Below are 24324 nucleotides of genomic sequence, written 5' to 3' on the forward strand. Positions count from 1 at the left end.
TCACGTCAAAATTTTATGCTATTCTTCATGCTTATGGTGTTGGAAGTAGTTGCTCGAAGAGTCCAGGGTGTTTCTTGGTCTTGGGCCACTGGGAGGAAACAAAGGGACAGATCATAAGATGATTGTGTTATTATATGTCCCATCTGGCCTGGGAATGTCTCTAGCTGAAAATGAACAAAGAAGGGACTGCTAAGTTTGCAAGACATTGAGTACGACTGCTGATTCAGCAGTCACAGCGCTAATGGTTTGAGTTCAGTTGTGGTTTTTACATTTGCTGTTTCCTCCGAGTGCCTTTAGAGCATGTTTCTTATGTAATGGATCTGTTTCCCTGCAGCTCGGAGTCATTACTTTTGAATGAGGCCTGGGACAGCTGAAGGAGCAGGAGAGCAGGCAATCTACTGCCTCTACATGACTCTGCAAACAGGAGTCAAGAGGTTAATATACGATACGGCTTCATTGTTCCAGTGGGGAAACTCAGGGCACTAGAAAATAAAACAATATTCACCTGTATGATATGTTTTTGTTTTGACTTCTCCTTATGAAAAAAATGGGTCAGGTTATACAGTTGAGCACAGTTGATTTATTTATTAAACATAAGTGGTAGAAACATAAAGCCTCATTAACTTTAATATACATTATGTCATATTATACAAATCATTTACAACATTGCAGTACATTAAAGAGAAAGAAAAGGCCACATTAAACTTAGTCACAACTAGTATTCAGAATGACTCTGTTGTGCATATACAGTATGTACGATCCCAAGCCATACATATATTACATTATGAAAGACTTGTTCTCTGTTTTTTTTTTTTTTAATTTAACTTTATACCTGTCATACAGTGAAACACACAGATACTCCAAGTTAACAAAAATAAAATCTATTATTTGAGATTTTCAACACTGAGGACACAAGTTGAGGTTTTGCAGACAGAAAGTTAGATTTTTGTTTAGTTTTTTGTTTGTTTGTTTGTTTGTTTGTTTGTATCAGCTGTTAGCAGGACTCAGTGCAGAAGCAGGAAAACACCATGAGACAAACACACACACTTCAGTGAATGATTACAGGACTGACTTCAAATACATGGAGACAAATTGCAGTTGTTACACTCATGCCGGTTAGTCTATGATATTTGTTTCTTTGTCTTTTTTGCAGTCGTTCTCTCAGTCTTGTTTCACTCCTCTGAGTCTAATAGCACTGTTTAAAAAATCAAATTAATGTATGTTTGGTTCAACATAACGTGAGATTTCAACTATTATTATTATTATTATGGCAAAGTTTTATGTTTAATCATAAACATCACTGAGGATTTTGACACTTTTCCAGGCCTCCGAGAGAAAATATTGTTGCTAAATTTTAACACTAAAGTCAAGGTCACTTACTAGGTTAATCTTCCCAGAGCTTTAATTATGGTCTCCATGGTCTTCCTCAGTTGTCACCAGTTATCAGTAATCTCTAACTGTATATACTGAGGAAGACCACTGATATGAGATTGAAAGCCCTGAAAAATGTCAGTAAGTGGCCCTTATCTAGTTATTGTTAGCAAAAATAACGTTGGTCATGACTTATCACACACACTGAAATAAGGACAGTGATATGTAAACAGTTTTGTATATTTGCAAATTAAAAAAGATGCAGTGGACTGTGTGAAAACGTGAAGATATGATAGTTTCATGAGCTACAAAAGAAAAACTACATTGAAACACGCAGGTTACCTGTGTTCTACAACACAAAACTAAACTATGGAAGCCCAGAAAGGACATGGTTGCAAATGTATTTCTTTTTAGGCCTGTAATCCCAATATCAACACTTAATTTGTTTTCTCATGGTACCAAATCATGTTTTATTGTCCAAACAATCCACAGAAAACTTATTGAATAAAATAAAACAGTAATAGCAATAATAATAAAACTTTTTGTTTATCTCAAGATTATGGCATCCTCTGAAGTCCTAAAAGATTATACATTTTTATTTGCATTAAGTGCACAAGATAATAACTTATGAGAACATGATAATATCAGTTATTTAATCCAAGATAAAAGAAAAATGATCCAGCAACAACACAGCAGGCCTAAAACAATTCAATGTAATCGTGGCCATTTTGAGGTTCCGTAGAACTGTCAGAGATTTTACATTTTCCTGTTTTTTTCTCTTTCAAAACACCAACCAGGAAGACTGCTTACTGTACATTCAATACATTAATTTACAATACATTATTTCTATGTGTAACCAATCTATTCCATCCCTACAGCTCTAATATAAATACACACTTTCTTCTTCTATGGTACTTCAGATGCATTTGACAGGGTTAATAACTGAATCAGATTATGGTTAAGGCACTATTAACTTTTTTATGCACAGATAGGAACAACCAGACACATCACCTTTGCTGATGACATTGTACTGTTCATGCATTATTGCTTATTGATGAATAACTGTGGTTACTGCATGTTTCTAAGTGACATCTGCTGGTTTTCTGTCTGCAATTAATATGCAGCTTTACCTATGGAACTTTTTCACAACACGGCAACATGAATATTCTTATGCTTTGCATGTTAAATAATAGTTTTTTATTGATAAATGCAAGGCTGGAGATTTGGTTTCAGAAGTCAAGGATGCAACATATGTCCTTCAAACTTTCACCTTCAACGTGCTTTGTAATGAGGTGAAAGGATCTGATGTGCAACCAGGAAACAAAACATAACATGGATTTAAACATTAAGTCTGCAATTCCTCTCTGGTATCTGCAACAAAGTTTGCAACTAATGAGGAGAAAAAGATCAACATTTTCTCTGATTTCCTACAACTGTCATCTTTACATATAAATCATGTATATAGTGCTGCAACTGATGATTATTTTATCAGGTCAACTGCAAATTATTTTCACGATAATCAGTTTGTCTAAATAATAATTTGTCTATAAAATGTCAGTCAATGACACTGAAAGATGCTTTGTATAATTTCCCAAACCATTATTTAAATAACTTCTTTAACTGGACAGTTTACAGTTTGGACTAATGAATCGATTAGCCAACTAATTTACATTCTCCTCATCAAGCTGCATTCTTCACTATTTTTCCAAAACTCTGTGCTGTGATTTAGTGTCTAAATCAGCAACTGTAAAGATGGACGACGTGACAGATCCCCAAAAGTGAAGCCAAAACATCTGGATCGCCCCCTGGTGGCTGTACGCAGTTTAGGTTATAAACCCCACCCCTTCCATGTTAATGGATGGGGCGTAAATCATATTACCTTAAAACAATATAACCACCCATCATTTTTTATTATTTATAAGTCTAATTGTTCCCATAAATATATCTCTACTGAGTGCTCTTACAAATCAGATTTTCTGATCAGTATTATAAGACGTAGGTAATTCTGCAGAGTTAATGTCATTGTTGAGTCATCACAGTTTCAGCTGCTGAGATTTCTCATTTTCAGCAACTCGCTCTCCAGCTCCTCATGAAGCTTTTATTCACATTAAGTAGGATTGGTGTCATAATTTCATAGTCCTGACTGACTGTTTTGAGGGTGACTTTAAAGCCTTCCCTCTCTGCTGATAAGTTCACAGAGGAACCACAGGATGGATGAAGGTAATACAGATGTGATGACGTTTTATCCCAGCAACACACACACACACACACACACACACACACACACACACACACCAGGTTATTTAAATCCATCCTCCCCATCTTGTGGAAATGTTTATGGCAACACACACAAAACAGAAAATGACACATCTGCATGTGCAGTTGCCTGAAACACATGAAGATTGAAACTGATCAGGATTAAAGATTTATTTTATCAAAAATAGATCACAATTGAAGATTGTCAAAATAAACATGGCAATAAACAATAACTGGAAATAAAAAACAGAAAGAAGAAATCATAATGCATTTATCTTCCACTCTGAAGTTCCCAGAGCACAGGAATCAATCACACTATTGCTTTTTCTTATTTTTGCATGAAAATGAGACAATTTGGTGACAAGTCTGAACTGAACTCTGCAGCTGATAATGAAGCATGAAAATGTCCTCCGAGACGCAACAATGGATGTTACATGTGATGAATATCAAGTGATATTAAATACGTGGAAGTCAAGACAAGTCCTTCGGGACTTTGCTTCACTCACAGGGGAAATGCTGTATTATTATTATTGCACATACAGTATGCAGAATACATTAAGCTTCATAACTAATGCCCAGTGACAGCTCATCAGTACCTCTGTCTCCCTTGGCTGTTTTTATGTCTAAGCAAAGCAGAATTACAAGAAGACCAAACAGCAGAGTTGATGCTGGGGGTTTGATGGATACAGGTTTTTACAGTCTAGTACCAATGTCTTATGAAGATGATGATGATAAAAATTTAAACATTTTGGGATTGTTTTATTTTATTAGTTTGTCTTCTTACTCAAAGTAAGATGAAAAGATGGATCTGTTTCATTTCTGTCCAGTACAGAAATAGGTCCAGAATTTGTTTGATTTAGCTGAGCATGAAGACTGGAAGCTGGTGGAAAGTGTTAGTACAGCTCACCCACAGCTGAGTTTTCATTCCTATATGCTGTATCTTAACAGCTCTGATGCTAACTGCTGCTAAATCATTTACTACTGCTAAATAATACATAATTTTTACATTTTAAGTTAGGGGATTTCCCCTTTTTAAGGAGCTAGGCTAGCAGTTGCCGCCTGTGTTCATATTTGTGCTAAGCTAGTCTAAACACATCTTGATATTAGCCAAATTTATTAGAACAGTATGAAAACCTTAAGAAGTATCATCTTAGGTCCCATTAAAACATTTGCTAACAAACATGCAAGTCTGGTGTAAACAGCTAATTTGATCATGATTACATGCTAACTGTATGCTAACTGTTTGTAAATCCAACATTTTATCTAGCAAAAAACAACTAGCAAAATGCTGGATATTTTGGTTGTTTGTGCCTTAACATTTAACAGCCATATACACCTAACATAACATTAACCATGTAGCTGTTTTGTGGCTACACAGGCTAGCATGAGTGTGACAAACTTAGCTTCACCGCTAACTGCACCAAAAAACACAATGTCATGTTTCTACATTTCATTTTTGTAACCCTTAAAATCTTTAGAGTTGATGTTTTTCTTGTTTGATGTAGCGAGGCTAGCACTTTCCCTCTCCCACCAGTCTTTGTGCTAAGCTAGGCTAAAAACATCCTGGACTTAGCCTTGCACTGGATGCATAGAGGTGAAATCTGAACACAGTTAACAAAATAAATTCCCCAAATGATTAATCATCACCCCAAGAACTGCTTTCATCTTAGTTAATTGAAAAACCTCTACAACAGCATTTTAGATCATCAGTCAACATTAAATTCAATTAAAACCTCAAACAAAGTAATTGTTTAGGTTTAGCTGACCCACTCCACCAACTTTATTCAATGGCAGGAAGCCCTCTGCAGTACATTATTGCCCTTAAATCAACAACTAATTCAAAAACACTCACATTCACTCACTCATTATGAAAAATTTCACAAATTAATAAAATGTGCAAAGAAAATATCAGGCTCTACATTGTTTTGTTTTAGCCAGGCTGGATGACGTGATATTTAATCAAAAGGCCAATATTGTCTTCTATATATGTATATAACCCTAGTTTATATAATGCTGATACATTTTTTTGTAGCATTTTTATAATTTTCTGGATTTCTTTAAGTTATTAAATGGCAGTTCAAAGAGTGTTTGGGTTTATCTCATTGCACCAGATAATTACAGAGAGGCATTTAAAAACTCAACCTAGGTCTGATGACTGTGTTCGGATAATAGAGGGACACCAATGTCATTCAGGCGTTAAAGCTTCTGTCGTTAATGAGCGGACACTGAGGTAGATGTTATTGATATAACAGATATTACAGCATTCTGATCAAAAACCCAAACACAATCAGAAACATTCAGAATTATTAAAAAATAATCAGATGTCAGGTGTCTGCGATAAATGCATTTCAACTGTCTATTTTACCTAATTTCCAGCACAGACATTCCTCTTATCAGGGCAGACCTTTTTTTTTTCTTTTTATTATTTAAAGCGTTTTATGGGCAGGCACACGTTTCCATCAGAGCTGCCCACTGGAGCTGCTTTGTTTTTACTGAGGCAAAAATAAAGAAAAAATTTAAATAAACACAAATAGCAAAAATGTTAAAAATCTACAAAATAATTCACGAGGTTAACCAATTCCTCTCCATATAAAACATATACAGTATGATAATTTAAAAAATAGAGATTTAGCAACTAACTCCACCAGTCAAACAGAATTATTTGAATAAACTTGATATCGATGAGTTGTGGTTGTTGTTGTTCCCATATTTCAGATAAGCAGTGCTGGGTTGAGCCATCGACACAAAAGTCAAACTCATTTTCCTCTGTTTACATGCTCTACTTTCCAAGCATGCAATAATATGTTTTGGTTTGAATATGATATGCAACATATAGACAGGACTTATAAGTTTCTCTACAGCAAGAGGAGCAGTCTCCCAAAAAACATCTATTCATGAATATATGGAGGACTCCATTAGCCAGCAGACATGTTGCAAATATACGTAGCATCATGATGATTCAAGTAACGTTTGTCGTACCTCAGAGTCCCACTGTAGCTTTGCTCTGTGCAAAAATCAGTCAGGATGTCCTCTTGTAATGGAAAGGCGTCTCATAGCTCCGTGTTTCCTATGAGTGTCAGTGTTTTCAACCAGAGTTTGTTTTTTTATTTCACCTTCATCAGAGAAAGGAATATGAAGAAGCAGAAGAAGGATATAGTAGCAGGGGATGTCGTACTCTTTTGGTTTGACCAGGCGCCCATGAAGTGGAGGGAAAGCAGGTTGGAGGAGCAGCTCATCGTTCTTCCCCTGGAAGAGAAAAAGAAAAAACACTGAATATCCATTATGGTTGCAGAAGAAAATTCAAGTTTACAGCAAAAAGGGAAACACTGGAAAATCTCTGGTTGTTGATCAGATGGAGCTTTTTATAAGGAAGTGAGATCCTTTTTGTTTAACCAAAAATGTCGCAATATATCACCACCATACTCCATTGACAAAAACAGGAATTTTACGGAGCAGGACACAGTACCATTGCCTCCATCTGTTAGTTTGTTTGTGTTACTGTGTGACTTTCAGTGGTGGAAGAAGTATTCAGATACTTTACACAAGTAAAAGTACTGCACAATAACATAAACTAACTAATGAAGACATTGTTCTGCGAGGTTGAATTCCTGTTTTTGTCAATGGAGTCTGGAGTAGTTATTGTTATTGTGTGACTTTAAGAGGTAGAAGTATTCAGATCCTTTACATAAAGTAAACACACAATAACACACACAAACTAATCGACAAATCAAGGCAGTGGTAGATTAACAACTGTGTTGATCATCATTTGAATCAATCAGACATTTAAAGGTTTGGAGGCAGGTTACACATAAACAGCCACAACATACGCACTGTGAACATATAACAGACTCACAATCTGTACAGTAATATCTTTACATTCCTCTTTTCCCCTTTTCCCAGTCTCTCCATCGCTCACACACACACAACACACACTCCAGGCCATCTTCATCACCACAGTCACATGCTGAGGAAGCAAAGCCAAGGACAGGACAAACCAGCAGCCATCACTTCCTGTTAATTGTGTCTTGATTGTGCACTCACAGAGAGCAGCCGTGCCGTTACTGTACAACAACACTGACCAAACAAACGTTAACACTTCACCAAGGCCGGGACAACAGGGGAGACCAAAAAGCGACTTATTATCAGATGAATATCTCCCTGGGAAACGTTGGGTGGGCATTGTGACAAATCATTCCCTTAAATTAGTAATTCCTGCACCCACTTTGTTAAACTGTTCCCTTAATTTGCCAATTCCCCCTTTGAATCACTTGATTTGTTCACTCGAATTAATAATTCACATTTTCCAAATGACTAAATCTTTCTCTCAGTTCAGTTCTCTCTTCACTTCTTCACTGAGGGATTTCAAAGATTCATTTAACAGCCAAAAACATATACAAAATGTACACATGCATCATCTGAAATCACAAGCAGCATTAAAGACAATTATTTCTTAAGCAAAAATGCCCAAAATTCACAGGTTTCAGCTTCTAAAAGGGGAATATTTACTCTTTTTCTTGGTCTTCTGTGATATTAAAGCAGATATCTTTGGGTTTTGGAGAAAACAACAGTGAATGTGTCAGCTTTGACTTTAAACAAAATTATTTTAAGATGAATGTTGCAGCTCTGGTTTATGTAAATGTTTATGACTGACAGGAGCTCAAAACTAGAAAGCTCTTATTACCTGTAACAGACTGAGCTGTCACAGTCCCCCTGAGATTAAACACCCAGAGACCTCAGGACATTTAAATCATGTCAGAAACTTGTCACTTTATTGACCCAGATTAATTTCAGGTGTCAGCTACGGACACTGGTGGGAAATTATCTGCAGCCACAGACAGTTTAAAACCCTCTTCCTCCAGACAGGACGTGATGAGCAGAAACAGGACAACCAAGCAGCCGGTGAGCTGGACCGTAAACAGAAGCAGTCGAACCAGCTGTGTACCGCACGTAATTTGTAAAATAATCCAGTGAAACTGCTCTGTGCGTTTTGTTGAGCTTCACTTCACTCCAGCGGATTTTGCAAGGTATTATCAGCTGGCATCTGTAAGCATGGCTGCACATTTTCCATGTAGTAGCCACTAAAAATAGACTGTTCTCCAGGAAGGAAAAGTCACAGGATATCAAGTAATCATCAATATCAAAGCCCTTAAAAAATATTGATGATCAGGTTTGATTTACTGACGTATGTTTACAGGGTTTTAAATAATTAAATAAGCTAGTTAATTGGTTAATTCAGTTTATATTGTTACCGCTGGGAACCGCAATGAAAGAGCTCATTTTAAATAAAGGGCAGTTTATCCTAATCACTGCTTTGTTACATTCAGGATAGTAAAGAATAATATACAATCCATATAATGTTATTTATTGATAAAAATGAAAACCAAGTCCTCAAAAAACAACACAGTAATACAGACTGACTTAAATCCAAACCCAAAGTTTTTCTTTTATAGTTGGCATCAAAACTTTTGCAGAATTTTCCCTAAACCTACTGCAGTGTATTTTACAAAAATGACTTTCCCTCAAACCCAAATTTATGATCCTGAATTACAGTGTAAACAGTACTAAACCACTTCAGCGTGATGTTATATGGATGTTGTGGTCCCATCTCTATGGCGACCGCAGCTCAGCAGCTGCTGTCACCAATGGTTTAATGTTGTGCTGGTCAAGGTCTTTGTGCCTGTAATTCATCAAGTGTAAGTGACATAAGTGTCTTTAAATAACGGCGACCTTCGACCTGAATGAACACGTCACATGAAGCCAGTGGACGAACTTTCAATCATATCACATGGTCTTCATGAGCAAATGGAGCTGCTCAGATGTCATGGAGCTCAGTAGCTGCTCCATCCACAGCGCTTTTAGGACTTTTCAGTTCAGCTGAAAGCTCAGGTTAAAGGTGCCATAAAAAACTCGTAAGTGGACCTTGAGTTTTACTGTTCCCAAGGTACAGGAGGAAGTTAAACTTCTTTCTTGGACTCAAGTGTTCGTTGTGTGTTTTAATCCGTGCTTCACCTCCACGCTGCTGTTTGTGTCTGTGCATGTTTGTCTTTCGTGAAGTGGAAAAAGGAATGGGTTGGGTGGAGGTGTGGAGGTGTGTGGGGGTGGGGGTAATAGCTCACTGCAGGCCACTTGAGGCTTCGGGACAGATTCCCTCAGCAATGACAAAGACGCTAACAATAGCTGTCAGAGTGTAACTCTGCCCCGTCAACAGCGGCGGTGTCATCCAAGGGGAAACCTGTTTACCTCCGCCTGCATCAGCTGCATATGTTCAGAGAGGACATGCAGGGCAGGAGGAGGAGGAGGGAGAGGGTGGGGGTGACTTCACAGGAAGAGATTTTGACCGAAAACCCTCCCAGGGGGGACACAGTCAGTTAGCACGATGCTTGCTGGAGCTGTCGTGTCTCCTGCTCTCAGTCTGACATGAGAAGCTGCGTTATGTAACTGGAACATGGTCGATGTGTGGTGGAAAAGGAGCCTGTGGTTCATACAACACGCTCCAAACATGATTTATCTCCCTGTCCGTCACCTTCATTCTCTCCTGCCAAGAGAGAGAAACAAACAAACAAACAAACAGCTGACTGGCTGAATCCTGACCTGCCACCAACCAACAGGAAAAGACCCAAGAGTCTCGTTAAAGCCTCCGGAGGTTCACTGAGTGGACATTTACACAGCCATAAATTAAAACTGGTTGTCAGTCTAAGAGGATAATACCTGTGCTTCGGGTTTATTAAACTAAAATGATGGTGTAGCTGGTCAATGTAGGTTTCTAACCTTTTTGTGCTTCGGACTTTACGTTGGTAACACACAACCCAGCTCCCATCTTTTTGGTCTTTGGTTGAACACCACGTTTCTTCAGGAAATAAATATGTTTAATATTGCAAAGGATGGATACTTCAAATGGTTTAAAATGTGACAAAAGTTTCTCATGGTCACTGCAGAAATGTACCAGTGTTTCTTGGTCATTATTCCAACCATACTGTGTACAAATCTATGGGTTTATGCAGAAGTATGTGTGTTTATGTGTTGAATAGTAACACAAACTCTGGTCTCAGTATTCAATAATACCAGTAAAGGTATTGCAAAGCCAATACCCACAACTAGTTTCCTACTTTCCTGGACAAATATAAATTAAATCAGCACTGTGCTTCAGTGTAGAGGGAGTATCCTGTCCTGGCTGAAGCTTAACAAGGTTAATTCCATCCACCTGAGTCAGAGTTCATTTGTCAGAGTAGGAGCACCTGGCCTGAGGAAAGTTATAAAAGCTGCTGGACAGCAGAGTCAGAACTCTGTGGAGTCACAAGGGTGAAGCTGGAAGACAGTTTTTCTCTGTGAGGACAGTTGTTGGTGCTTGTGACTCCACTGACAGACAGGGTTAATCTTTAAACATGAGGGTTAAGGGTTAAGCCTTAAACATGAAGAACTAACTGATTATGAGCAGGAGGATGAAAAACAAGTGTATATCAAGAGAAGACCACAAACTCACAACTGGTCTACATCCATGTTGCAACAGCTACTGAATGATCTAACATAATTAACTCAAATGGCTTCAGGCCAAGGCAAAAAATGCCTTGGATCCTGCTCCTTTAACCAGATCCACACCATGGCTTCCTCTCTGGTTCGTGCCTACTCCCTCCACCAAGTTTCGTGCAAATCAGTTCAGTCCTTTCTGGTTAATCCTGCTGACAATAAACAACAAACCAACAGACACGAATGAAAACCGAACCTCTGTATAACCATTTATCACTTCTACAGATTGCTTCATTGACAGATCCTGATGAGGTGGATTGAATACCAGATATGTGGTTTTTACACCTAATACTAAAGCCTATGGTTGGTCTGCTTTGCTTTCACCCAACATACAACCAGCACCAGAGACTGGAGGTCAAACCTAAAACAAACTGAACCAAACGCTGGACCCGAACCAAACCTAACAGCTTAAGAAGTCCGAACCATGAACAACAACCTCAGATCAAAAAAAAAAAAAGAACAAAATATAAAGGTTGAAAGTTGGTGTGTGAGTTTAGACTTTTAGTCTCATCCCTCCTCATTGAGTTTCTGTCATCCAGCTGCAGCTGATACAACCTGTCTGATGCAGCAGAATGAGATTTCCTGCAGCAGCTGCTGCCACCTACTGGCTGACGGTGTTACTGCACCTCTGTGTGACAACACAGGTTACAGGGGCTTTTATTTAACGATTATTTAACCTGTCAGTCTGCTCAGTATCAGTGTGCACGTTCACAGCATCATCTTGACTTCTTTACGTGAGTCAAAGACCAAGATGTGGCTGATACAGTTTCCCTTGATCTCAATTAGGCGGAGGAAATTAAAGGTTTTATTGTCAGTGTGTCAGGAACCTTCATTTTAAAGGTATTTGTGATTCCTGACATTAACTTATTAACTTGTTTCTGGTTTAAAGTCTGTATATTTAAGAAAGCAACATCCTCTAATCCTGTGTTTTGATTTTGTGGGAAGTTGGATCATGGATCATGTGCTTTTGAGAAGATTCAAAAAGAGAATCAAAACAATAATTACGACTATAGTTCCAGCTGAAATTTTGTTCAACTTTGTGCAGCTTCTGTGGCACAGATCTGTCACTGGACATCAAACCAAAAGAACCCCCCTTCTGCACAGAAATTGGCTCACATGCAACACAATGCCTGACTGAGGAAAACGGATATGAAGCCATACAACCATCACCATGATACTGTGATGAATAAACCTGTAGTTTTGTGCAGGTGTCACTCACCTGTGTTTGGACCAGCCCTCCAGTGTCGTGAATCTGATTCGTCAGTCCAGCTGTCCGTCTGATGACTCAGCAGTTAAACTCCATCAGGCCTCCATCAGATAATAATCCAACCAACAGGATCATGATCATGTGACCTTCACAGTGAAAACGTCTGCTGGGACGATGTTTTTATTCCATCAGTTCGTTAAAAATTCCCCCTTTTTTATTTTCAGCAGGTTCAGGTTGAGTGATTTGTCCCTGGAGTCCAGATGAGTCCACATGATTAAGGTGCTAGAAACCTCAAATACAACAGGTGACCTGTTTTTACTGAGCAATAAATTATTTAGTTTTTAATCTGAGGATCTGAGGATTTTTAATCTCGGGAGCTAAAATATTGATCGATCTGAGAGAGAAAATTACTCATCTAAGCTTTTTTTTTATCAGTGTCTAAATAAAAATATTAGAATCCGACTGATACATGAGCAGGCCGATGTTTCAGCTGATATCTGCTAATCACAGTTATCGGTATACATTATCTATGGAAGCAAAATAAGGCCAAAATAATTTTAATTTAACAAATAAGTAAATACTTAATGATGAACTTTAAATAAAACAAATTCATGACATTGAAATAATTATTTTGAAAGCCATCCATCTGAGGGTATTTCACCACTCGAAAGTGTCTGTTTGAATTTATGAACCACTTAAAAAAACTGAATTTTCAAAATGTACAACTTGAAAATACCAGCTGGAATTTTCAGTGGATGCAGCTTTTAGGATCTTTTAATATTTCAACATTCACGATGTGAAATTTAATCCAAATTCAGTCACAATTTCGGTGCACTTTTAAAATATTAAGAGTATGATTTTGGCCTTTTTCAGCTTCCCTACATGGCTGATATGCAGAACCTAGACCTAAACCCCAGAATGTTTAATGGGCTGAAAAATTTAAGTATTTTTACTTTTTAAGATGCTCTTTGGGATTTTATGTTTTTATATAATTTTTGTGAAATTCCAGTGAGATCTGCTGCAAAATTTATCCTTGCTGTCATTTTTGATAAGATGCTTCAGGACATGTTGTCTCAGCAAATAATTGTAATAAAATATACATTTGTTGATCTATTATCTGCTTAATTTTTTTCTTATCAGTATCTGCACAGTATACATCAGCGTCAAAAATCAGTATCAGTTGAGCACTGAAACATCCAAAATATTACCTTTTTTTAAAAAAAAAAAAACTATTTAGAATTTTCTTTCTTTTCTTAAATTTGAATCCTGGTTTTAGCTTCAAATACACATTTTGAAAACCTCTGTTTATGCTCTAGGAGCATGTGATGGAGCATTTAAACATTTAAAGCCTAAATTGTAATATAATTAGATTTAAGTGTTGGCTGCAGCCCAGTTTGGACCCTTTGGATCATATTGTCTGTGTGACTAAGGTGCATGGTTAACGGGTCAAATACCTGCCTGTAAATATGTTTATATTTTACTGTTAAGGACGGAAGTGGTGCTTCAGTTTCAGCCGGTGGAATCAAACAACATGGAGGCTTCCACAACATGGTGGTTTTCTGGCCTCGTCTCTACAGTTTCAGCCTGCGTCCTTTTTCATTCCTGTGGCAGACAATACAGAAAAGTCTGGAAGGTTGCTATAGAAACTGCATCCGCCAAAGAAGATGCATCATCTCTAATCATCCACACGGGGGCGCTCTTGGTTTGGGAGAAGCTGCACCTTGATTTCATAATGCTTTTACAAACAGGCAACTGTGGAGGATTTAACCTCCTGAAGCCTGAGAATTTAAACGTGCGTGTCAACAAAGAGTGTGTTTGCCCTGATTTATATCTCGCAGGCTGCTCGTAACAGAAGCCTGTTTTATAAAACAGGGATTAAACTCAAATCTGGTATCTGTGTCGTTTAATTTCTTGGTTAATCGATTCTTCCAGGCTGTTGTGCATTATCTGATCCACCACTGAGCTCCAACCAGCCTGAATAGAAAATACATGAGTGAAATAACAGGTGTGTGGGACCATAATAACAACAGGCGCCATGTGCCTCCTGCATCAATCTGTAAATTTAGATTGAATTGGTCCTTTGTTGTGTCTCAGAAAAACAAATGTAAACTTTAAACCTGCATCGTAAGGGCAATAAATTACGCATTTAGTAAGAGAAACATTTAAAAACAATAAAGTGCTACAACTGGCTATAGGCTGATCATTTCTAAGCTTTCTTATCCGACTGGAGACGCGCGTAATGGAAGACAGTTTCAGGGGCATAAATGTGAATTCTGTTATAATCCATCCACTGTGGTGGGTTTAAATGATTCTCTGTGATGGCAGAAATAAGAAGCTCGCCAGTCTAAACTCAAACCAGAGCGCAGGGTGTTGGGAATGACACTGAAAGCTTCCCTCAGCGCGCCACTGACGCGTAATTTCGGGTGTAAATCATACATCGGTGAGCTTCCCGGTGTAGGCTTTGTGTGGGCTGCAGTTGGTGTATTTGATGGAGTCCGCGTCGTCGCTGTCCAGGTAATCAGACTTGGACAGGGACGGTTTGCTGTCGCTCTTCTTGAACTCTCCGAACGCCGGCTGCTGCTGGCCGCAGGTCACGTGCGTGTACTGGAACTGCTCCTCGTGCTCCGTCTCCCGGTGGTAGAAGTAGTTGAAGTTGGAGACGATGACCGGCACAGGGAGTGCGATGGTTAACACTCCGGCGATGGCGCACAGCGAGCCGACGATTTTCCCCCCGATGGTGACCGGACACATGTCCCCGTAACCCACCGTGGTCATGGACACCACCGCCCACCAGAACGCATCCGGGATGCTGCTGAAACCCGAGTCCGGGTCGTCGGTCTCCGCGAAGTACACCGCGCTGGAGAAGAGGATGACCCCGATGAAGAGGAAGAAAATTAGCAGTCCCAGCTCCCTCATGCTGGCCTGCAGGGTCTTCCCGAGGATCTGAAGCCCCTTGGAGTGTCTGGAGAGCTTGAAGATCCTGAAGACCCGGACCAGGCGGATGACCCTGAGGATGGCCAGCGACATGGCCTGCTGTCCGTTCCCCTGGTGCTCCGCTAACTCCAGCCCCAGTGTGATGAAGTAGGGCATGATGGCCACGATGTCGATGGTGTTCATGATGTTCTTGAAGAACGCGGGTTTGCTCGGGCACGCGAGGAACCTGACGAGCAGCTCGAAGGAGAACCAGATGATGCAGAGTGTCTCCACGATGAAGAACGGGTCTGTGAACGGGTTTGGCTTCTTTGCGCGCGCGGTTCCGTTCACCACCAGCTGCTCGTCAAACGTTCTGGCTTCCTCTCTGAACTCGGGTAAAGTCTCCAAGCAGAAAATCACAATGGAGATGAGAATAACTAGCACGGAAACTATCGCGATCCCCCTGGCGGGTCCGGAGCTTTCCGGGTACTCAAATAGGAGCCAGACCTGCCGCTGGAACTCGTTCTCGGGCAGCGGGCGCTCTTCCTCCTTAATAAACCCCTCATCCTCCTTAAAATTCTCAATCACCTCCTCCCCCAGTTCGTAAAATTTAATCTCCTCCATGAATATGTCCACCGGCACGTTGACGGGTCTCCGGAGCCTTCCCCCGGACTGGTAGTAGTAGAGGATAGCATCGAAGCTGGGTCGGTTCCTGTCGAAGAAATACTCGTTCCTCAACGGGTCGAAGAAGCGCATCCTCTTGCGCGGGTCCCCCAGCAGAGTGGAGGGGAACTGGGCGAGCGTCTTCAGCTGCGTCTCGAAGCGCAGCCCGGAGATGTTGATGACCACCCGCTCGCAGCATTCCTGGTTCTCGGCTCTCTCCGGGTCGTACACATCCTGGGCTGACAGCGCGGCCAGTGCCACAGTCTCATCCAGGTTCTCTCCGGGCACCACTGTCATCTTTCCCCCCCAGACAAGGGCGACGCTTCCCGCACCTCAGTCCTCTCTCTTCCCCCTCCGACACCTCTGCGCGTATTTTGGAAACCAGCTGAGCCTCTCCGCGGGTCCCTCTCTCTTTTTGTTGTCGGTGTGTCGGCGTCACGTCTGCGGGTGAGCTGGTTCCGCTGGCATTTTTGTGCCCCCCTCCCCTTCTCGCGCTCACCTTTCCCGTCCACGCGCTGCTGTAGTCTGGACTATCGGCTCGGCTGTCACATTCACTGCATTTTAAGCAGGCTTTGCCCTCCCCGAGCTGACGTGTGTATGTGCACGCTCTCTCACTGAGGGGGAAACAAAAACACACATGCACGCACATATGCTCAATATGGATCTGATCCAGATATTTAGCAACAAGCATGCACAATAAATCCTCCGTTTTGTGAGGAAATAGCAGCATTTTGGAGACTTTGCCTGCACACAAAGTGTGTGCGTAATGAACCTGTTGTGTCTAGTGTGGCACAGGCTCAAGGTTATCACATGAGTTGTTGTTTATGGTGAAATATGAGCTGATATTTGCAAATATGAGCATGCAGTCACGAATGGAGACAGTTTAATGGCGTGAATGCGCGTTTGGCAACGTGGAGAGAGCCAGAAATATCCCGCTTAACATGCAGTTTTCATGCAAAAACCGTCGTTTGTTTGTTTTTTAATCCACGATTTGATCCTAGATGAATACCTGTGGCTCAGGGCTCCGTCTTCCTTCAGCCACCCACCCTTTCATCCAGTCCATGACACTCACATAAGGGGGAAGAGACAAAAAAGAGACCTGCAATGTCACGCCGCAGCCGTTTCAAGACCAAACCTTGCTGACGTTTCCACAACAGCCCTGAACGCTGCTGAGCTGCTCCACAAGTTGTGCACGACTTGCAAGATCTGTCATGTCTCTGCTGTGTCTGCTGCAGGCATGTTACACCGTGCATTAGAAACAAGAAGGAATAAAGAGATTTATTTTTCCTTCCTGCTTTTTCTTTTTAAAAAAAGAGTTTGAAAGCAGTGTGTGTGTGAATGGGAGGTAAACACTGCTGCGCTGTGCAACAAGTAAAAAGAGAGAGGGAGAAAAAAAGAAAAGCTGGATGATGGAAATAAGGGAGAGTTTCTGGGCTGCAGCTCAAAGCCATGACGTGTTTTCCTAAAATAGCTGGATTCCTCCCAGGGCCGCAGGAAAAGTTTCTTTTCCCATGGAATGGCCCGAGGGAGCTGCAGGGGAAAAATGAAAAAAATGAGATGACATGAAAAGGAAAAAACAGATTTGCATCTTTGCAGTGCTGCATAGACATGTAGAGTGTGTGAGAGTCATTCAGAAAATACAACTCTTCAGGGAGGAGCAGGAGGAATGAAAACCTGACTGAAACCTCCACCTGGACCAGAACAGCAGCATGTTATATCTCTGTATGTGACACAGCTGAAGTTGTCGTCTGATTTACAAGTTAAGAGAAAAATTCGTAGAAAATATTCCCCACATGATTCTTGGTTGTTTAAACATTGTAAACTTTAAATTATTAAACAATCATCAGCAAACTTTTGCACAAAACCTGCAAGAGGAGGAACCATAATTTCCTGCCAGGTTTTGCACCAAAAGTTTGAATAATTTCAACTTTGAATTTAGAATTTGAGAACCTGTAGGAGGCGTCTTTAGTGACAGGAGGTCACATAGTGATGGTGCAAAAAAAAAAATATGCATAACCTGGTCACAACCATCACAAACTGGCACAAGTCACAAGAAAATATTCAAGGTTTCTATGTGTCCTGTGAGTCTGTGCTAAATTATTTAAAGTAGATTTTTGATGCACAGTGGTTCACTACTTTCTACCATGAAGGATAACTCCAATAATTTTGAATCTGGGTCTTATTTCCAGTATAGTTTTTGGTGCAGCTACTTACTACAGCTGGGTACACAGTTGGTCTGTTTAACCACAGACATCACTATACATCACTACCAGACTCCACTGACAAAAACAGTTATTTTACAGAGCAGAACACAGGAGTTAAAGCAGCTGTATTCAGCCTTATTTCATGCAGACGTTGGTGCAGCCTGTTGCATAGTTTCTCTTTGTTACATACTGATGACACAAAGTTAAAAACCTCCCCACTGCCCTCGTTCAGAGGGATCATTATCCAACCAGAGGGCTGCAGAGGCAGCGAGGGCACGGGACACTTTATTATTTCATGATGCAACATTTCCAACAATATCTTAAAACCATTTCGTATCTGACTCCCTCCTGTCTGAGTTTGGCTCATCATAATTCAGCCAGTGATCATCTGACTCATGCTGAGACCCTGACTTCAGCTGCCTGCAGACGACCTCTGCAAGTCTGGCACTACCTAATTTCCTGTATCCCGTGAGCTCATTGCCTCTAACACACACACACACACACACACACAGGGTTGGTAGTTTCATTCTTCTCCTCCTGTCCACATGTTGCTGTCAGGCTCTTAAATTAAATGCCGTTCTCTGGTGGATTCTTTGGCCGTTCGTCGTGCTTTCTGTCCACATTTTTGTTTCCTGTTGGGACTGCAGGGACGTCTGCGAGGTCTCGAGCACAGAAACACTGAGGTGGTGAGGTCTCCTCATTCTCTCATATGTCGCAGTGACACCTTAAAATGTGACATTAATCTGTCATCTGTTAAAGGTCAGGTCAGGAGTTTCACTTCTGCTTCTCTAAAATGCATTGCAGGCAGAATTGATTTTACAAGATATCTCAGGAATGCCTGGAGGGAAATTCTTCAAACTTGGCACAAATATTCACATGAACTAAAAGATAAACTGATCAAAATTTGGTAGTGAAAGGTCAAAGGTCTAAGTCACTGTGGCCTCACAAAACATGTTATTAGCCATAACTCAAGAAATCATACATTAATTATGAAAAAAAACCTCACACAAATGTCTAACAGGATAAAACGATGACATTTTATACCAAAAGGTCAAAGGTCAACCTCACTTTGGAATCACAATGTTCTGCAAAAACACTTTTTTGGACATTATTCAACACCATTGTCATTGCCCGATCCGTAACCAGAGGTGTGATCCAGTCTGCACATGTGCATAACTACTTGACTGGAAACATAAGTTATTCCTACCTGATCTGTACAATGCATGTGAAGTTCTTAGTTCATCAGTGCTTAGATGAAAACGTCGAGAGCACCACATCTTTTAAAAGGCTCACACAAGAATTAAAGCAACATAAAACGTTGCACATACGTGGAACAGATCTGAAAGTGACGTGAAAGAGGGCAGATCGTGCTTCCAGGTATGGATTGAGAACTTATAACCATAACTCAGAAAAAGAGGAGCAGATCCTGACCCTATTTCCTGCATCTTGACCGGATGGCACTGGATTGAGCATAGGATTATCATGCATCATGTAAAGTCATGCATTCACAGGTTTAAACGCTTCAAGACTCCCATAGTCAGCAGTAGATGGATGTAGTCGTACCCATAATCAGTTGTTTTCACTCTACATGAAGCTGTGTCTGCTCCACCAGAGTCTCAGTGACGATTTTTCTCATGGCGTCCTCATGTTTGCGCCTGTAAACCATCATCATTACACTGTCTGAGAACATGGTCGACGCCTCACATGACCTGGTCCTCTGGTTGTTTTTGGACATCAGTGTTTGTCGGTTCACTGGGAGCCGACATGTGAACACCACTGGTTCTTTAAATATACACGTACACATGCATATGGAGAACCTTTCCCACCCTTTAAAGCTTTTCACTGTCATTATAACTGATGATAGTGAACGTGATTTTTTTAACTGCACGGCTCTGGGCCACTTACAAGAGTCTGACATGACAAATTATCTGAGCTCCACGAGGGTCCCAGGTCGCCCCGAGCACCACAGGGAAAACAAGTCACGTAAAGTTTGAAGAAACCCAGCAGCACGTCGGCCTGTTACATAAGATCATTTATTCAGAATGAGCTATGATTGTTTCATTCAGCGTGTTTCGTTGGAAGTCCTCGGCGTGAGTCACTCAGGTGGTCCAGGTACAGGTCCAGAGGTGTGAAGTCTCAGACCAGCTGCTGTGCATGAAGATCATATATCACCCTCAGGAGCTGGGAGAAGCTAAACCAGTGCACACAGTGTATGAAATAAAACCACAACATCACAATTACATATTTTTATGCAAAGAAAACCCTTCATAATGTCAACACAGCAAATCACATCTCTTAGCATCATGACGTTAGATCAGGAAACAATACGACAGCAGAGTGAGGAAGAAAACGAAATAACCACACTGACAGTTCAGAGTCCTCACTTACGATAAAACCACTTTTTAAATTCTTCGGTTGGTTGAAAGCTGAATTTCAACTTTATTCTCTCTGTGGTTGAAAGTCTGTCTGAATCCAAATCTTCTGACTCAACAGGTCAATAGACAGATCACTACAGGATGCTGCACAGAGAATTGGAGAAAAAAACTGGAACATACTGCAAAAGGACTGGAAGCTTTGTGAATTAATATCTTTAAATACATTTGAATCTAAAATGAAAGAATTAGAGGCAGATTCTCTAGGATGTCACTGGTTAAATTCCATACATGCTAATATGATCCACTGTGTCCATTCTGCATCATAGTACACTGATTTTAAAGCTTTATCTTTTATTACAAGAAGTGATAAAAGATGATAATCACTTTTTCCGCTCCTGTGTTTTCAATGTATTTGCAACAATCATGTCCTTGAACATCAGACTTAATAAATCAGATTAGATCAGAAATAAATCAGATTCAGTTCAGTTTGCTTAATTTCCAGTGTGAATGTACTACATGCTTTAAATGAGTATGTGGTGTGGAATTAGGACATGAGCATGATTACCTCTGGCACATAATGAACACACGACACGGTCTCATAATGTGGGACACATCCCAACAGTGCCGTTACATTGAACTATAAATCAGTTTCTACACCAGAGACATCGACAAAGAACGGGAAAAATCATTTGACATAAATCAGGTTTACAGACCGGTGAGAGTTAGACCTCTGTCTGCAGTTCCACCAGGATTCAGTCTATGGTTTCCAGCAGCAGTGATTTAATTTAACCCTGGTTTGTCTTATTGTATTAGCTGCTGGGTGTCTACAGGCTGATCCGGGATCAGTGACTTGCCTCCTCTCTGCAGCTCTGCAGGGAGCCTCGCGTCTTTAACATCACATGCACTGTGTAATTAAATGAGTGTATTTAGCTGAATGAAGTGTGGCTGATGTGACAGCTGACAGTGGAGATGACACTAAGTGCTGCTTATTATTCATGAACACCTTCAAACAGTGGGAGCTGTTTAATCAGGATGTGAGGTCAAGAAACAATGAAGAGGATGAGTGTGTTTGACAGGTGCGCTGCAACATCGACACAAGCAACACATCAGCGAGCTCGTACAGCAGAGGAAGTGTCACCAACAAATACAAGATCAAGTCCAGGTTAAATCTTGTCAAGTCAATCTCTCTTTGCACATGCATTAAAGCGGGTGAAAATGTACATATTTTACTGGTCTCGTGCATGGGCGGTGCAAAATGGCTCTACAGCGCCCCCCAGAAACTTTCAAAAACCCCTTGTTATTGGGCTTACTTTGTTCTAGGTGGATGAAGTTCGATAGGCATATGTAACATACCCAGACACACAACGGTCTCTAATGTCAAGGCCTCAAAATGCCAATATTCAGTCATAGTTAGAGCGCCACCTACTGGTTCTCTGAAATTAAATGTTTTAGAAACTGTTAGAAACTGGGTATATTTGTAAATGTTTTATCACAACAGTGGAGCCTCGTGATGCTGCTGATGGTGAATTTATAGCTGTAGCAACCTGTAATGTCCTCTGAAAGCTGGAAACAAAGACTGATTGAACTGAGCATTTTGGTTTCAGCTCCTGAAACAGGAGATGAACAGGAACTGGGTTAATGTTTCAGGGAGCTCAGGGGAAACTCTGGGGAATCCACGTCTCTGTCGAATCAAACAAAAGGCTGAAATTCACAGAATCTGTTCAATATCTCTGTGTTTCTTTGATGTAGTCTTATGATGAAAAAAGTAATGGTATAAGATGAAAACAGCTTTGTGCTGACACGTGTCAGTGCTGACACGTTCTGCGTGAAGCAGAAGCTTCAGCTGCAGTTTAAAGGCGTCGGTATCTCTGTGGAGAATAATTGGTTCTGTGCATCAGGAGGATTTCATTGTTATCTCACAGGGAGAGAAAAGCCTGACATTAATCTTTAATTGAAGTCACTGACACGTCCGGGGTTCGTTAAAGACCTTTGAACGCCTCATTATAATTATTAACGGCACGGCAACGAAAAAGAAAAATAAAGAAAAAGAATTATCAGATTCAGGAGCAAAGGTCGAAGGAAAATAAAATGTTTCTGTGTCGATGATTCATTCTTTGTAAAATAATACAAATATTAGTTATATATTAAATTAGCATTAAAGTTTATGGTTTATTTTAGATTACATAGATCATATACAGCAATAGTATAGTATATAGAGTATGTGAATATTTAAGTGGGTAAATAATCATTAGATTAAGCATAAAATAAGAAACTAGAAAAATACATGAGTAAATATAACTTACTAAGTGGATGTATGGGTCTGTGAGTAAATATACAAATATACAAGTAAAAATACTTAAGTAAAGAATGTTTTCAGTTATTGCCACTTCTGTTGTTGTAGCTGCTGCAAAATATATATAAAAACACATAAATATGAGCAGTGTGTATTAGTAATATATATAAATATGATGTGTGTTTTCCAAAAATACTAACAGACAAACATTATTTCTGTTTTGAAAACTGCCTAAATAAACAAGGTCACACAGACTTTCAGAATAAAAGGCCTCAGTGATATGTGAAACATGACAGTTTGTTTCTTCAGTTCAATCAACTACAAACAGCAGAAAACAGAAACACACCAGAAACATTAATCCTCCAGTATAAATCCAGATGTAGGATAACAACCTGATGTTTGTTTGTCGACTGGACACATCTGCCAGCTGCATCAAGGTGACAGCTCTGGTAATGTGAGTGAGTCTGTGGAGGACGTTACTGTGTTTGGGGGGGGGGTTGCATTAGGAGATTAAACAGTTCACCACCAGTGTCTCAGCAGGCAAAGTGATGAGTTCACTTCCTGCTGCGTCCACAACAAGACACAGCAGCAGGTTATTCTTTGTTAACAGTGATGGTCGACTGTCAGACTGTCTGACCAGTACAATCAGTAAAATTTTACTTGGAGGCTTTGCAGTTCCATTTTTAATCACATCAATCCCATTAAAGTTCATCAATGAGCTGGTTCCACTCAAGTACAAACATCTGCCAGAAGTAAAAGATAATAATCAGATAAATTAGACATCCAGCAGCCGGATACTGGCAGGATGTAGAGGTTAGGTCCTTAACTCCACCCTGATAAACTAAACCAGCCATAAACCTTTATTATATTATAAAGAGTTGCCCACACGAGATAGGAAGACTGTAGATGTACAACCAGGTGCTGGACTTTTTTATAACAGACAGGGTGTGTTACAGTGTTTCAGATGTATCTTGTCTTCTGTGAAACACTAAGGGGAAGAGGAGAGAGTGACAGGAACAAACTGTTTGTAATGATTATTTCAAAAAACCAGAAAAGAGCAGTTTATGCAGAGATAACCTGAAACAACCTCTCGGTTCCTAAAGTTCACTTCCTCCCACACTGTAAAGTTGCTTTTACAGCAGCTGTAAATCAGGACTTCACTTCATCCCCACACATAAAAAACCAGCTGACCCTTCATACTCTGAGTTCTTTGAATGACGAGCAGCTTGACAGTGGCTGGAAAAATAACTCAGGTCACTGTTTCTGTTATCACCACTGCTGCTGCTGCCGATGATGATGATGATGATGATGGGGCCGCCGTCTGAAAAAAAAACACGGTCGGCCATAAAATCAGAGAGCAATGAGAGTAAACAACGTAAACTGAAGTGATGTGATGGATTCTGCATCGACTGTGTGATTATATTCCTCTCTGTGCTCGTCGTTATTGTCTGGATGTATTTTTGTTGGTGTTGGAGGGGTGGAGGGGTTGTTATTCAGAGCTCTGGCAGTTTCATCAAC

At 40.3% G+C, this 24324-nt stretch overlaps 1 protein-coding gene across 2 annotated transcripts; it reads right to left on the minus strand.

The window, feature by feature from the left end:
- Nucleotides 1-3783: 3783 nt before the first annotated feature.
- LOC108899833 (shaker-related potassium channel tsha2) lies at nt 3784-17755 on the minus strand. Of its 2 annotated transcripts, XM_018700521.2 has the most exons (3): nt 16944-17755; nt 12371-16548; nt 3784-6873 (listed from the first exon to the last, which is right to left on the minus strand). In XM_018700521.2, the coding sequence occupies exon 2, from the start codon at nt 16229-16231 to the stop codon at nt 14789-14791; it is 1443 nt and encodes a 480-aa protein (XP_018556037.1). In that variant the 5' UTR covers nt 16232-16548; nt 16944-17755; the 3' UTR covers nt 3784-6873; nt 12371-14788. The 2 variants fall into 2 exon arrangements, with proteins under 2 accessions (XP_018556037.1, XP_050933874.1); XM_051077917.1 differs by having other exon boundaries at nt 12371-17755.
- Nucleotides 17756-24324: the final 6569 nt, after the last annotated feature.

Source organism: Lates calcarifer, linkage group LG18 (genome assembly GCF_001640805.2).
Source record: "Lates calcarifer isolate ASB-BC8 linkage group LG18, TLL_Latcal_v3, whole genome shotgun sequence".
NCBI lineage: Eukaryota > Metazoa > Chordata > Actinopteri > Centropomidae > Lates > Lates calcarifer.